We start from the raw sequence: 14,226 nt of genomic DNA on the forward strand, positions 1-14,226 counted from the left end.
ATTTTTTCCTAAGTATATTTATTGAAAGTGTATTTGTCATTCTTCATGCTCAAATTCTTTCTCTAATTCTCACACCTCGGAAGCCCATTTTGTGTAGCTCAGACATTAGCCGTAGGCTGTCTAAGTGTCAACCTTTGTAAGGTTGTTCATGGCTTTATTTGAAATGCTTCAAAAGTAGTTTTCACCTCATAAAATAAATCTTCTATAGTTTCCTAACCCATTTTTATTCAGGCATGCCAAATACTAGCATTGGCATAATGGATGTGAACAGGTTTTTCGGGGGCTTCCATAAGCAAGAACCTTTTGGTTTACCCCTTATATTTTGTCTTCTTTTTAGCTTAGAAACAAGATGACTGACAGCTTGTAATATCTATTTTGCAGACAACTTTGCCATAGCAACAATGCAGGCTTTGCTCTTGCCTATGGTGTAGGTTTTTCCCAGTCTCTAAATATGCCTTTTCATGCACGTGTTCATGCATGTGTATACTTCCTTAGTTTGAGATGCTTCCTTAGTCTGAGATGCTTTCCTCCCGAGGACCTGATGTGGCTGGTGACATGTTACCAGCATTCCTGGTATGGCCTGAGCCATCCTCACAAGCTGTTAGAAATACCGAGATATTTTGAAACGAAATAAATATTCAGAATCTCTTTCAGGACAGATAAAATTTAGCTCCTCCCCTTGAGTTCATCTCAGTGTACTGACTCTTTCTGAAATATATCTCACTGTTCTGGTGATGTCAGCCTTCACAAGATTGGAAAAGATTTTAAAAACTGCCTGTGTATGTATGTGATTGAGTTTAGGTGATACCTGCTGGATCTACTGGAAACTGCCAAGCCAAGGGGCAGAGGGGAACTTTCAAAGTACTTAAATAAGGGGAGAATCTGAAAAAAACTTACTTCCACATAGCATATAATTCCGAACATCTCTCTTTGTTCTCTCAGATTAGTTCTTTTCGCTATGGTCGCGATGTGTAAAAATAGTGACGTGCTGTTATTGGAAATAAATTACACTGTGAGTTTTTCTGCATTTCAGAGAGGGGCCGGATGGGTAGAAAGGGCTGTGTTTATATGTTTCACTTCCCCTTACTCGAGAAGCCACCAGCTTTTATCTAAACTGTACAAAATATTTAGTTTCAAACAGAGTTGCCTTAATAAAATTGTACTTTTCAGGCTTCTTGCAGTATTGCAACTTTAAAAAAGGGGAAAAAAAAAAAACAACCCTGGACTATTGATGACAATGATGACAGTTCTCTGGATCTGGCTGTGTTTTGTGCAGCAGCAGCTCTCCCCAGGGTGGACCTGTGTCCATGCACACAGCCCAGCCTTCTCCTGCCACTGAACAGAGCAGCCCCGGTGCGTGTGGCAGAGCTGAGGAGCTGGCGTGTCCCCCTGAAACTTTCTCCCTCATCTCTGCTGTGGGGTGTGTTCGTGTGCCAAGGAGGGGGAGAGAGAGACCCAGTGCAAAGGAGAGCAGGCGAGGAAGCCAAGGGAGAGAAGGGAGCTTGTTTCATGCACTGCTGAAGGCTGTCAGAGGCAGAGCGTACCAGCAGCTCGCTGGTTGGGGTGCAGTTTAAGGGACAACGCTTATTGACTTTATTCACTGAATTGCTGAAGGACAGATATGACATCTGACTGGTGCGTCTATATGTTCTTGCTTATTGGAACGAAGGGTAAGTACCTCTGTCTCCTTTTCTTTGAGCATCGCAAAGCATACAGCTAATAAACTTAAGTAGCAGATTTTGAACTACAGTATCTCAGTGCTATTTTATGCTTCGTGATGGCAATTATTCTTTTATGGAACCTAAGTATAATACAGTCTCTCAATGTTAGTAGCTACGCTCTGGGATCAACTGATTTTTTTGTTTAATGCTTTGAGAGTTGCTATTACTAATTATGAGCCAGAGTGCAAATAAAAGGAACAGTTAAGCTGCAAACAGGCTTGCTGTAAATATTTCATGAAGGTACCTGTAGAGCCAATTCCTTTTATCTGCCTTGAAATCCACATTTTAGACTTCGTTCAGTAGTTTGCCACAATACTGCACAGTGCTATTGGAACTGATCGTTCCTGAAAAGTAGATCGTGCTCAGGTAGCAGAAATCGTACCGGCTGATTCAGCATGTGGTATTCCAGTAGCACGAAAGGTGAAGATTGAATTAAATTCAAGTTTCCCCTCAGATGCAAAACACTTCAGTAAGGTGGGAGTTTCACCTTCCCTCCTGCTTGCTTTAGTAACACTTTCCTCATTCCAGCTGAGTACCCTGTGTGTAGGTGCTGCTTGCTACTCGGGTAAAGCAGACCCTGTGCAGCTGCTGATACAGATCTGCACATGGGATTGTTGTATTGGCTATCATTTCCTTCAATTCTGATTTTTATGTTAAGCATTGCTCGTTGTTGCAGTAGTAAACATGAAAGTAATGCTCCAGTAATTTTGTAGGGTAGCTAATAGTGTAAGGCTGAATTCTTTTGTATGGAACGACAGCTGGCTCTCTGCTGCTTTTAAATTAAACCTGTTTCAGTTTTCCTGTATACTGCATACTAAGCCACGTAACACAGGATATATAAGGGACGTTGCTCTCATTAAGAGTGGGAAATACGGGGCCATTTATTGTCATTTTTATGGTAGCAAAGCTCAGTTAAATCTGTGGGAAAACTCTAAGTGGTTCTATAATGTTTTGGAGGAATATATGATTATGAGTGCTGCAAATGTGGGGGGAAAAAGAAAACAGCAATGTTAATTTATTAGGAATTAAGCAGGCTGTGGTAATGAGATCTTAACAAGCCTATGAGAAAAGTATGGCTTCATATGTGTCTGCATTCTCCACGAGCAGTAATCCTATATTTAAAGATAGTACTTTAAGTTATGCAGAATATAAACTGCAGAATTTCAAACAAATTAAGCCTTTTGCATTCTTGTTGCTATAGCAAAGCAGGAAAATGTTGAAACATTCATACAAGACGTGCAAATTATTGTTGGCATCATTTCTGTTGCATTACATTCACCTCAGCTGTAGAATTTATAAAATTTAATGAAATATTTTAAAGCATTTTGCAAAATGGGATTGCTGATGGGGTCTGTGAATGACTACAGGCCTTCCAGTGCTGTGCTTCTGACGGCCATTCCATTCTTAGGTACTCATTGCCTCTTCATACCTGGCATATTACAACCATAGAAGAAAATCACATGGCTTATCTAGATGTGATAGATGAGCAGCGCAGCTGCAGACCAGATTGTGCATGCCTACGCTCTCTGCAACCTGTTAGGGCTCTGTTTTGCACGCTTCTCATTTAATGCCACTTCTCCTGAACTCACTCAAGGCAGTCTGTGGCTCCATTGCCCTCCAGAGCTTTGGCCAGCAATCTGTGTTGTAACCTCACTTACACCCTTCTTCCTCATGATGGATTCAAATCCTGCTCCAGTCTCTAGCTGATTTTAAAACAAACTCTTCTGAAGGAATTATAGTTGTTTTTGGAATTTGAATTTGTTTGTATTGGGCTGCTAGAAGTAGGGAATGTATTTATTCATTTTCTTAATTTCCACATCTCACAGATGCTCGTAAAGGAGTTAAATGAGAAATAGGAATCCATCAAAAGTTACTCTTACCTGACCCACCCATATCCATTCCATTATTTTAACATTCATTAGCTATGGTTGCACCTAAATAATTTCAACTGCCGATTCACCTTACTCTGACTTTAAATTCCTCATGAATTCTTTTTATGTGAAAACTTTCCATTTTTTCATTCTTCATAAAAAGAACTAAGAAAAAAAAAAAACAGTAAACAACTGGTGGAGACGTAGCTTTTTATATACCAGTAAATCTTGGCAACTGCCTGACTGCAGTATAATCTCATGCAGGCTATTTTATACCGTATGGAGGATTTTCTTTGAAAACATCTGTACTATGATCTTCACCAGTGTAAAAGGGTTGGGTTTTGGAGCTGACAGCATCCCATGGGTACTTAGGATGAATGTCTGCCCGAGTGCTTGCTTGCCTACTGACCCTCAGAGGCTGCTTAGGCACGTGGTTGGCCCTGCACTGAGTGCTGCTGCATCTTCCCTGTTGTTAAAACCACCAGCTGTAATGATCACAGTGTGGGTATTTGTCTCTAGAGCCATTTTGATTTACCTTCTGGGGACAAAAGCTACTTCAACATCCTAAACTTGCCATTTCACAGGCAGACTTTCTAACAATCCATTTATCAACCACTAAGAAAAGCTGAAGAACATTAGTGTCTAAAACTACTCAAAGCGGAATGCAAAAGGGATCGCTCATTGTCTTAAACCTGTGTCTGTCTGTACAATCTGTGCCCCTACCTGAAGTCTTCCAATCCTATTTCTTCTCATCCCTATAACTCCCTCTCTTCTTTATGTCCTTATTTCTTTTCTTTTTTTTTTTTTCCCCTTCCTTTCCTTACCCTCATTTCAAAATGACAAGGGAAGCTTTCTTAAAGCCATCTGAAACTTGTTAGCCCATCTTGCTCTTCCTGCACATGACAGCTGTTTTCAAGGCCAAGATCTCTTGTAGCAAATGCTTTCTGTCAAATGTGGGACAGAGACCAACCCAAATCATCTACAGAAGTGTATGCTTATGATAATGCAGGATAGTGCTCTTGGTTACATTTTATGTAACATATTTTGAGATTGCTTCCAGATTTATAAACAGGAAAGTGAAATTACTCAACCACTGCATGAGCTCTTATCACTGTGTAATAATAATTTTTGGTTAATTTCTCTTTGCTTTCACTTGTGCACCTTGTATATAGATATGTGCAACAAAATACAAGATCCTTACAGCTGATTTGATGAAGACTAGATTTCCTGAGAAAGGCTTCCTTTACTTTCAGTTAGTGATAGTGAAAAGTTTATGCACTGACCAAGTAAAGCTCTGAAAGTCAGAGCATTATCATCTGCACAGGCTGTCTGCGTCCACCTTTGGGCAAGGCTGCTTCTGCCCCTTTGGTAATAAAAGCTCAGGGCTACCTGACTTGCAAACCTATCTTAATTCTTATAGCAACTCTACCAGGCTTTAACTACTTGCTCTGACACGTAACGTGCAATATGGACTTCATTTCTTTTCCACCTTAAATGAAAAGATACTTGTGTAAAGCTGCCAAAAGCACTGGAATTTTCCAAAAAAAAGAGGAATTGATAATTCACACGTTGAATGATTCTGGTAATCTTATATTAATCAAATACTTCTTGCTTGGAATCAGATGCTTGAAATTTATTGACAAAGAGAATAATCTTGCACCAAAGTGTACTTTCAGCTTTCTATACAAAACTTAGATAACTGACATGCCTACTATAAAGATTTCTGCAACTAATCAATAGAAATTTCAATATTCTGTGCTTCCTAAGTAAAGTCCAAATTTGAATGTAGTAATTTTCCATGCAAAGCAAATTACCAGTGCACCATCAGCACAGTGTGAGGGAGGATACCAAATCCTTTTATGCCCACAGGTACTTTCTCTGATGCTTTGTAATCGCCTGGAATCTAAATTTTTTTAAATATTTCTTTTCCTTAGTGCTTAAAGTAGAAAGTGCCATTTCTTAAAAGAATAAGAGCATCTGCAATATTTCTCTGTAAAATCCCTTTGTATGAGAGATGGTGCTCTTACAAGCTGCCCTGCTAGACCAGAAGAGCTTATTCAAGCTTAGTTATACTCATGTAAAGCCCATGTAAAAAATTACTTAAAAATCACTTGTTTCCAACAGACTTTCCTGAACCCTAGAGACCAATGTGGAATTCATCAGAACTGTCACTAGTGATCTCAGAGAGGATTTCTTGGTAACACTGTATTCCCTATCGTTTGAAGCCATCAAATCAGGCATCACCACCTCAAACAACATTTTGGGGTTATGAGAAGCCGAGAGTCACCGGGGTTGTGTGTGAAAAGCAGAAAGGTTAAAATGTATTGGAAAGGACTGAGTAAGTAGAGATTAAAAGGAGGAGGTGGGACAAGAGAGAAGAGATGTGAAGGGAAAGTCTAACACTACTTAGAAAAGGAAATGGAAATCAGAAAAGCTGTAAATCTCGGAAGCCAGAAACTGACAAAAAGGCTGTGTAAAAGGGAGCTGTCAGGGAACAGTGAATTAAAGGATGAGGAGCTCAGAGAGGAAACCAGAGTGCCTGGAGAATAAGCTGCGAGAATGGTGATCCCATGCTGCCAGGAGGAGATGAGAGGAGGGGAAGTAGGTAGTGGTGTTAGGCAAGAAGAGGTGGAAGTGGGGTAAGCAGCCGTGGCCAAGTAGAGAAAAAAGGATCTGTGCTTGCTGAGGTGAGCGGTCTTCTATAGAGCTGGAAAGGAAGCTCAAGATCATCTCACTGCAAAATGTCTCCACCTCCTGCATAACATCTCTGATCAGGGGCTGATAATTAAAGCCTTCAGGTCTGGAGAGCTAAAGGTCATGGACTGGTGATGTGACATGGTGTCATTTTATGAAATGTGGAAGGAAAATTGATTTCCTCTTTAAGATTCCAGGATGTTATCTGTATCAAGCAGCATTATCAATTTTGCAAATGCTGTTTGCATCATCTTGATTCTTATGCTTGCTTTCTCTTATGTACCCATAGTACGTTTTCTTCACACTGTAACTTCCTGAGAATTTGTTCTTTGTGGTCTGCATTTGAAGAATGAGTCAGAAATGTGCAGTCAGTTATGTTGTCTGTGTGAGTACTTATTAATTTGTGGCAGAAGATAAAGATAAATTATGATTGAGGCTGAGGATTATAAAATGATGTTCCTGGGATGAAGGCGACTGAACTCTGCTTTGGAAAACTGATTTCTCTTCCTGCATCTTTCTCCCAACAGGGATTCTCTAAATGCTTCGTAAATAGATAATAATTATATGTCGGGTTTTCAAGTTGTCAGCTTGATAATCCTGACGTAGCAGTGAATATTTCACATCATTTCAGTGAAATGTGTGAAAGCTGTGCTTTAAGTAACCTATGAAGCTGATTCTGAAACCTAAAATTAGGAGAAACATTTACTGTGTTATGTCAAGCTCTCTATCTGAATAAAAAGTCCTTATTCTAAACTGCAATCTAAAGTCTATGGGGACTTGAAAAAAGGAAGTCTGATTATTGTAGATAATATTCTCTAATTATTGTAGATTTAATACTGTAACTTACAAGTGGGTAGAAAGCAGACTAAGCAGCAGGATGCCAGTAATCTGTTGGAAGGGTCATCAAAGTGAAGGGAAAGCATCCATAGCATTGTGTGGATGTGCATCAGCAGAAATGTATGAAATTTAAATGTATGTGACAGAATTGCAAAGTACACTAATAACTGATGTTTGCACTTGGTTCCTATCGTAGGGGAGGAAAAAAAAATATGAAGCACAGCTTTGAAAGTGTGTTATAAGCCAAGCCAGCAAGACAATGTGATATGAAGAAGTGGCTTTGTATATTCTAAGAAGTAAGACAAAAATAATGCTGATTACCCACTGCACTCGTCCCCTCAGTGCTTGTGAGGGATCCAGTGTGCAGTTAGCCTGTGTGACAGGTCAGTACAGATACAAGGAAGCATGGCTTCTTAGGGAAAGCGTGGATCTGAAAGAGGCTCCACAGCAATCAGCTGTGGCCTGATATGGGGAGCTGGCCCTGGGATACAGAGTTGTTCCTACATAGCTCACACTGGGGCAGGAGGTGGCCAGGCAGTGAGGAGGGAGAGCCCACTGATACTGTGGATGAGTACACGTGAAACAACTGAGTAGAGCTTATCCAAAGAGAGCACTGAATCACCCAGCCCTATATATCACAGGCCCCTGAGTTTCCCCCTATGTGTCCAGTAGCAATCCTGAAGGCTTTGCTCAGTCAGGGTGTTTCTTTATGAAGTGATAGATCTGGCTCGGCAGAGATCAAGTACAACTACAGCATGGCAATGCATGGCAGCTGAGGGTGGAACCATCAGAGAAGGACACCGCCTCTTCCTCCTTCATTCTGCAGAGGAAATCCTGAAATTCACTAGATTTGGATGAAGAGTCTTTCTCTGACTAGATGTGGTTGTCAATGCAGTGTGGGAGAAAATGCACACTGCTTAGAAAGTTAGGTTTTTGTTGAGTTGGTGCTGTTAGGTTTGTTTTTGTTTTGGTTTGTTTGTTGGTTTTTTTTTTTTTTTGTGTGGTTCTGTTGCATTTGTTTTGGGCTAGCAAATCATGAATATTTTCAGGTTCACTGTTCTGAAATTACAATTTAATAGGAAGCTCTGGAATAGTTGAGTTAGACCAGCACCACTTTAGAATCAGCTACTGAGAACATAACTGCACGAAGACCTGGCCACAACAGAGCTAAGGTTTGTGCTGTATGCCAGGGGGTAGGAAAAAATGAATTTATATCAGTGAGACTAAAACCTATGTGATTGTGGGTAAAATGTTTGGGATAGACTGACTAGTGGTGTTGCTGATGACAAAGATGATTGCATTTTTAAATGTTAGTTTGAGAATGCCTATCCACCATGGAAGTAAACTTACCTATATTGTCTTCTAGTCTCCAATTCCACACTATGCCATTTAAAATAACTCTTGTCCAGTTTCACCAAGGAACTATAGGCACTGTTTTCTTGTATTCAGATAACTGGCAAGCCTCTTGTCTTTTGGTATTTCCTTCAGTTTTCAAAGCCCGTTATATAAGAACATTAGTTTCAAAGGGTTTCTCAACTCATTCCTTTCAAATTCCTCATGTGCCTGGTTTGAAAATAGCACCCCTTAGAAATGTTGCTTTATCTTTCATACATGTTTTCAGCATCATGCAGGAAGAACAAAGCTACTTCCTTCTTTCCAAATTCATGTCAGAAATGAATATTGAGCAGTTTGGCTTTTCTGCGCTCCTAAGGCTTATGTGTAAGTTATATTAGGAAAAGAAAAACCTCGCATATTTTAGAAAAAACTGTGTGTTTTTTTTTAATTAAGTGCTTATGGTTTCTCTAGCAATCATACCTAGACTTTTTATCGTTGTTATATGTACAAGGGTTTTCTTTGTTTATTTTAAATCTTTTATTTACGTATTCACCACTGCTTTCATATCATTTTCTAGTCAGGTAGGTTTCTTGCCCAGAGAAATAGCTCTGAAATCTGCAGAATTTAAGAGAGATTTTTAAACATTGCCCAGCTAGATAGGTTTTGATTTTACTAATCAGTTATGTCAGTAGCTGTTTTAAGTACTGGAATGTGATTTCCTAAATTAAAAATACACTATTCTTAATACAGCTGTTATATTCAATCTATAAAACTAAAATGTGGACAGACTGAGATATCCAGTAAAACAAAAACGCACCACTGAGAAATTATCTCTTGATTGAAATAACGCTGGATGTTTATTATGATACATTTTAGGATTGAGATTTCAGCATTTACTCTCCAGACATGTCCAACAATATTCTCTATATTATATAGGGAAGCATTAGGAGTAAAAATACTTCCTATGTCTTCTCTAGATAGATTATATGTGATAGTATAGGTCAAACACACCATTTTCCAGCTGAAAATAGCAATAGTACCACTTGATGAGTAGCATCAAGTAATTTCCCTGCTTGTTTCCTTTCTAATTTCTTTCATGTTTTTGTTGCGGCTGTCCCTTGGGACAAGTACTTCTTGTTCATCTCAGAGATAACTTCCTACTTCCATGCATGCATGGACACGAGAACGTGCATACACAGACCTCTGTGTATGCCAGTGTTCCATGAAAATAAACTATAGCTGTCTTTCCTTCATGGAAACTTAAGAGGTCTGTTATAAATGTCTGTTGTTTGTTAATCTAAACAGATGAGTTTCCACCTATCAGCGTTTCACTTTGGCTTAACTATACAATGGCTTATGACTGAACAGGAAGTCTGAGGTGAGCTCCTTCACAGTAATTCCTCGTCACCACCACTTTGTATTGAAATTTTGAGTGCTGGTTATCCAGATGTCACGAGTGGTTGTTGCTTAAGGGACACCAATTTATCAGTAAGTACCAGTTCTTGATCTTCTTGGCTTAAGCACATCTCAAATTATTTGATTGCTGAGATAAACGATCATTAACTGTTATAAATGAGGTGTTACAAAAGCGGGGGAGAGAGGGGAAGTGATCGATTTCTTCTCTCTTTAGGCCTTGGAAAACCAGCCCAAGCCTTCTCGGCGACTGTGAGGAAGGATTTGTCTCCAACAGGGGATTTTTCCCTGTTTCAGATGGCTAGTTAATGCCTTTCTGAGCCTTCCAGGTGGGGTGGTACTGCCTGGTCTGGTATTACTCTTTAATACATTTACACTGGTGCCTTCATTGTTAGCCTAGGCCATGCATTTCATATGTCTAGCCTCAGACTTGGTATTGCAACAATATGAAATAAAAATTGGTGGCACCAACAGAGAAATGACTAATTAAAAAAAAAATAAAATGAAAATGCTAGGGCAAATGAAAACCTACCTTAGTATGTTGAAAAAGATGTCAGAATACAGGGAGAGAAAGCTTATTTTTAACAAAAGTAATAGTCAGACATCACTGTAATTCTGCATATTTGAGGAAAGAAAGAAGAGGGGAAGGGGGTTAGCAAAGAGGTTTGTTCCTGCTGAGTAATTTGCACTTTGTCAGATACCATTGAACGTTCGTCCTCTGGGAGTGCCTTCCAAAATTTGAGTTTGTAGACAAAACTCTTTATACTATGTATGGAAATTTTCTCAGACAGTAGTAGGTTTTTAAGATCTTTTATATGCATCAGAATCATTTTATCCTAAGTTGTATAAGTGGAACAAAAAGGCAAATTAATAAAAGGTGTACAGCCAAATCCTCTGGCGAGGTACCATTGCTGAATTGCTCTGCTCACAATTTCTGGCCTCAGAGCAGATTTATCTGGCAGTTAGACAAAGAGGATCTTCCAGTGCTATAGCTGGATTAATTAGACTGAATTATCTGCAGCATAACTGATAAATAACTTGAGTAATGTTGCTATGAGATTGGAGTCTATATTTTGCAAAAGATAGTGCAAATTTTGTGCTTTGGAAACTTCCTAGTACAAAGGCATTTTCATATGCATAGCAAAATATGAAGATACAATATGAAATTAAAACTCAAGATTGACGTGCCACATAGACAGTCAAATTTATGCATCTTTTTTGCTAAAATCCTTGTGTTTAGTGGAGCAAATGTTTTACACACTCTTTAAACTTATGACTGTAGTTCAAGTACTATACATTCGTAGAATTACAGCTGATATGGTCAAGTAAGTGTAAACATGGTGCTTTGCAGCTGAAAATTGTAATTCTGGTATTGCAACAGTCAATATATTAAAAAATGGCCAGGGCATTAGAAATGAAGCTGTTGCAACCATTTGAGCTTCTGAATAAATTATAGACATCAGATTTGAAAAATTAGCAGTGGAAAAGAGAAGCAAGTTACAGAAAAGGCAATGGTGATGATAACAGTTGAATTAATATTCCTGTGGAGATCTTGTATGGATGTGGAAATCTTTCAAGCCAGTGATGCCTCCAGGATTAGTATTATACTATCTTTCAGCACTTGAACATGGAGTGTATTGGCCTACAATTTTTGCCCTGGGTGGTTGCTCCAAATGAACATAATAACAGTGTTCAACTGTGTAAATTGTTTCTTATTCTTATATAAAAAATAGAATCTGTTTTCAATAATTACTTATTGACAGCTTTTTTATGTTAATAACTATAACTTCAATAGAATGACATTCTCATTGAGAGAAATCTTTAGGTTTTCTTAATCAACTTTATTAGAGCCTTTTTAAAATCAGGTGCTGAAAGTATTTCCACAGTTTACATGAGAAAACTGCAGCAAGTCAAAGAAAAGCGTCAAAAGTTAATTTTGTGTTCTCATCCAGGAACTGGATTAATTTCATCCCACATTTTATTTGCCCCAAAATGTTCTTTTGAATGGGAATAAGCTAAGTAATTTGGAACAAATAGCTAAATATCATTCATTTCTAGATATTATTGCAAGCACAAATTCAGATAATAGTTCATTTAAAAGACAAAGACAAACAGCTGTTGTTTTTTCACAATCATCTCATCTTTTTTCCTGCCAAATAGTGATTTAAATGCTTCTGATTACATCTCATCAGCCCCTTGACATTACTATTCTTTATCACTCACCCATTTTTTTTTTCAAGCTAAAGAAATTCAGTTATAAACTCGTTTTATAATATTATTCTAATTATTTGCCTTTGAAAACAAAGGTTACAATCCCATGAGCTCACCTCCTCTATATCACACAGGTTTTTGGAAGCCAGTTCATAGGCCCTTCAAATATCTTTCAGCAGAGAAGAAATATTTTTATCTCCTGTCATTTTGAAGTGTTCAGGTTAGTACAAAAATGACAGGAAAAATCAATATTAACTTGAAAGTTTTCTTTGACGACTTTAGTTGAGGAAAACATCAAAACAGCTTTTTCAAAAGGAAATTTGCAATCCTCTCTTGATCTAATCCATTTGCCACTGTGTCTAGAGGTACTGTAGCGATTTAAAAAGTTATGGGATGAAAAAGTCTTAGGATGTGATAAATTCACAATGGTCTCTAAGACTTTTGTAAGTAAAATAGCTTTGCATGATAGTAAGTACAGGGTGGATTCTTTGCTACCAAGATTGTCATAATCTTTTAAACTTGTAATCTCACTTTTAAAAGAAAACATCGAATTTCATCAACTTCCGCACTTTTCAAACTGATAACTAATTCAAAGTGAAGAAAAACATTAGGTTGCTTAGCTGATGGTATTTGAGAGTCATTTTGGACTCCTGACAGCATGTCTTCATCTGGTTGTAATTTTGGAAAACACAGCAATATTTACTTGACATTATGATATGACCTTACTTGAACCTACAATAATACATCTGAGACTCATGTGACTAGCAGGTACCAAGCAGTGAGTCACGATGCTTTGATTAGCTTAATTGCACTGTCTAATCAGCCCAGTCTTGTTTTCATTACTGTGTAATAGTCACTTGTTTTATGACAGCTACATGTGACTGCATGAACGAGTTGTTCTTCTCGTGCATCTCTCTTGCTTCTCAAAAACTGCTTGTGAACCATTGCCTGTTCCCAAGAGCTCATGAGGTTTTGTTTGTTTTCGAGGGTTTTTTTTTTGTGTGTTTGTTTGTTTGTTTTGTTGAGGGTTGGTTGTTTGTTTCTTGTGTTTTTAAGAGAATGCACATAAGTAGTGAGCTTCATTAATCAGTTTATCTTGATGGAAAGCTGTGTTCTACTGGGAATGTCTTGTTCTTTGGCTTACCCTGATGTGTTCTCTTGAATTCTCCTTACAAGAGCTTAAAGAAGGGCTGACATGTCCTTTCCACGTTATTTCTGCATCCCTAGAGAAGTCAAGTTTATCTTATACTAGATATCAAGCCAGTTTTGGTAATTCCTTTAAGAAAGGAAAACTTGGGCAGTGTTAAATTAGTCTCACATTTTAAAGAACAATAGGAAGAGTTTTCTGCATTCTCCAAGGCAAAGATTATAGATGCTGTAGAAATAAGTGCCTCGAAGCAGCAAGTCTGGACAAGTTTGAAAGGTGTACAGCATGAATTCTTGTTCTCTTTTTGAAAGTTTGAGAGCAATTGAGTTGGTGGGGGGGGGGAGATCACAAAGTACACAATAGTCAGGAACAGATCCTGATTTGCAGAATCACGAACACACACTGGATGTGTATGTGAATGTATAAAACAAAAGAGGTTTGTCTTTGAACATTGACACGTATGCTGCAGTGACCTAACATATGGGTTAAGGAAATGAGAACAAAATAATCTGTTTCTTTTTCAGATTTAGCACCAGCGTGAAACAGCTAGTGACATTATTAAATAATCATTAATCAATAATTTTGGAGTTACTTTATCAGGAAATTTAGGTGGTTCAATTTTTTCATATTGGAAGAACAGTAACAGGTAGGAATGTTGACACCTTTGATGCATGACATGACATCATAGATCCTTTTCTTGACGTGATGAACTCCGGAGTCAGAACAGTCTGCATTCACAAAACAGGAAGTGTAGATTTTTATTTTTATTTTTTTGCTATTGTTGACGTAGTTCTTTTTTCTTTTTTTCCTCACATAGAAAACTATTTTATGTTCCTTAATCCTAAAGAGAAACATTTGGATATTGTCTAGCATTTTACAGAGGATTTTGCTTTCTTATCTCCTTCCTCCCTTTGTCAACTTGAACAAATAATTCCCAAGAGGTTTCCCACTCATAAATCCCCTATGCTCTGTATGGTGCAAACTTCTCTTTTTTTTT

General features: G+C 38.2%; 1 protein-coding gene across 2 annotated transcripts in view; it reads left to right on the plus strand.

Annotated features, from left to right (window-relative positions):
- The first annotated feature begins 1,058 nt into the window (after window positions 1-1,058).
- RXFP1 (relaxin family peptide receptor 1) overlaps window positions 1,059-14,226 on the plus strand; it is a 47,593-nt gene continuing 34,425 nt past the window's right edge. For both annotated transcript variants that reach the window (XM_010709440.3, XM_010709441.3), the window contains exon 1: window positions 1,059-1,670. In XM_010709440.3, the coding sequence (XP_010707742.1) occupies window positions 1,622-1,670 (49 nt within the window). In that variant the 5' untranslated portion in view covers window positions 1,059-1,621. The remainder of the gene's footprint in view (window positions 1,671-14,226) is intronic.

This window comes from Meleagris gallopavo, chromosome 4 (genome assembly GCF_000146605.3).
Source record: "Meleagris gallopavo isolate NT-WF06-2002-E0010 breed Aviagen turkey brand Nicholas breeding stock chromosome 4, Turkey_5.1, whole genome shotgun sequence".
Lineage (NCBI taxonomy): Eukaryota > Metazoa > Chordata > Aves > Galliformes > Phasianidae > Meleagris > Meleagris gallopavo.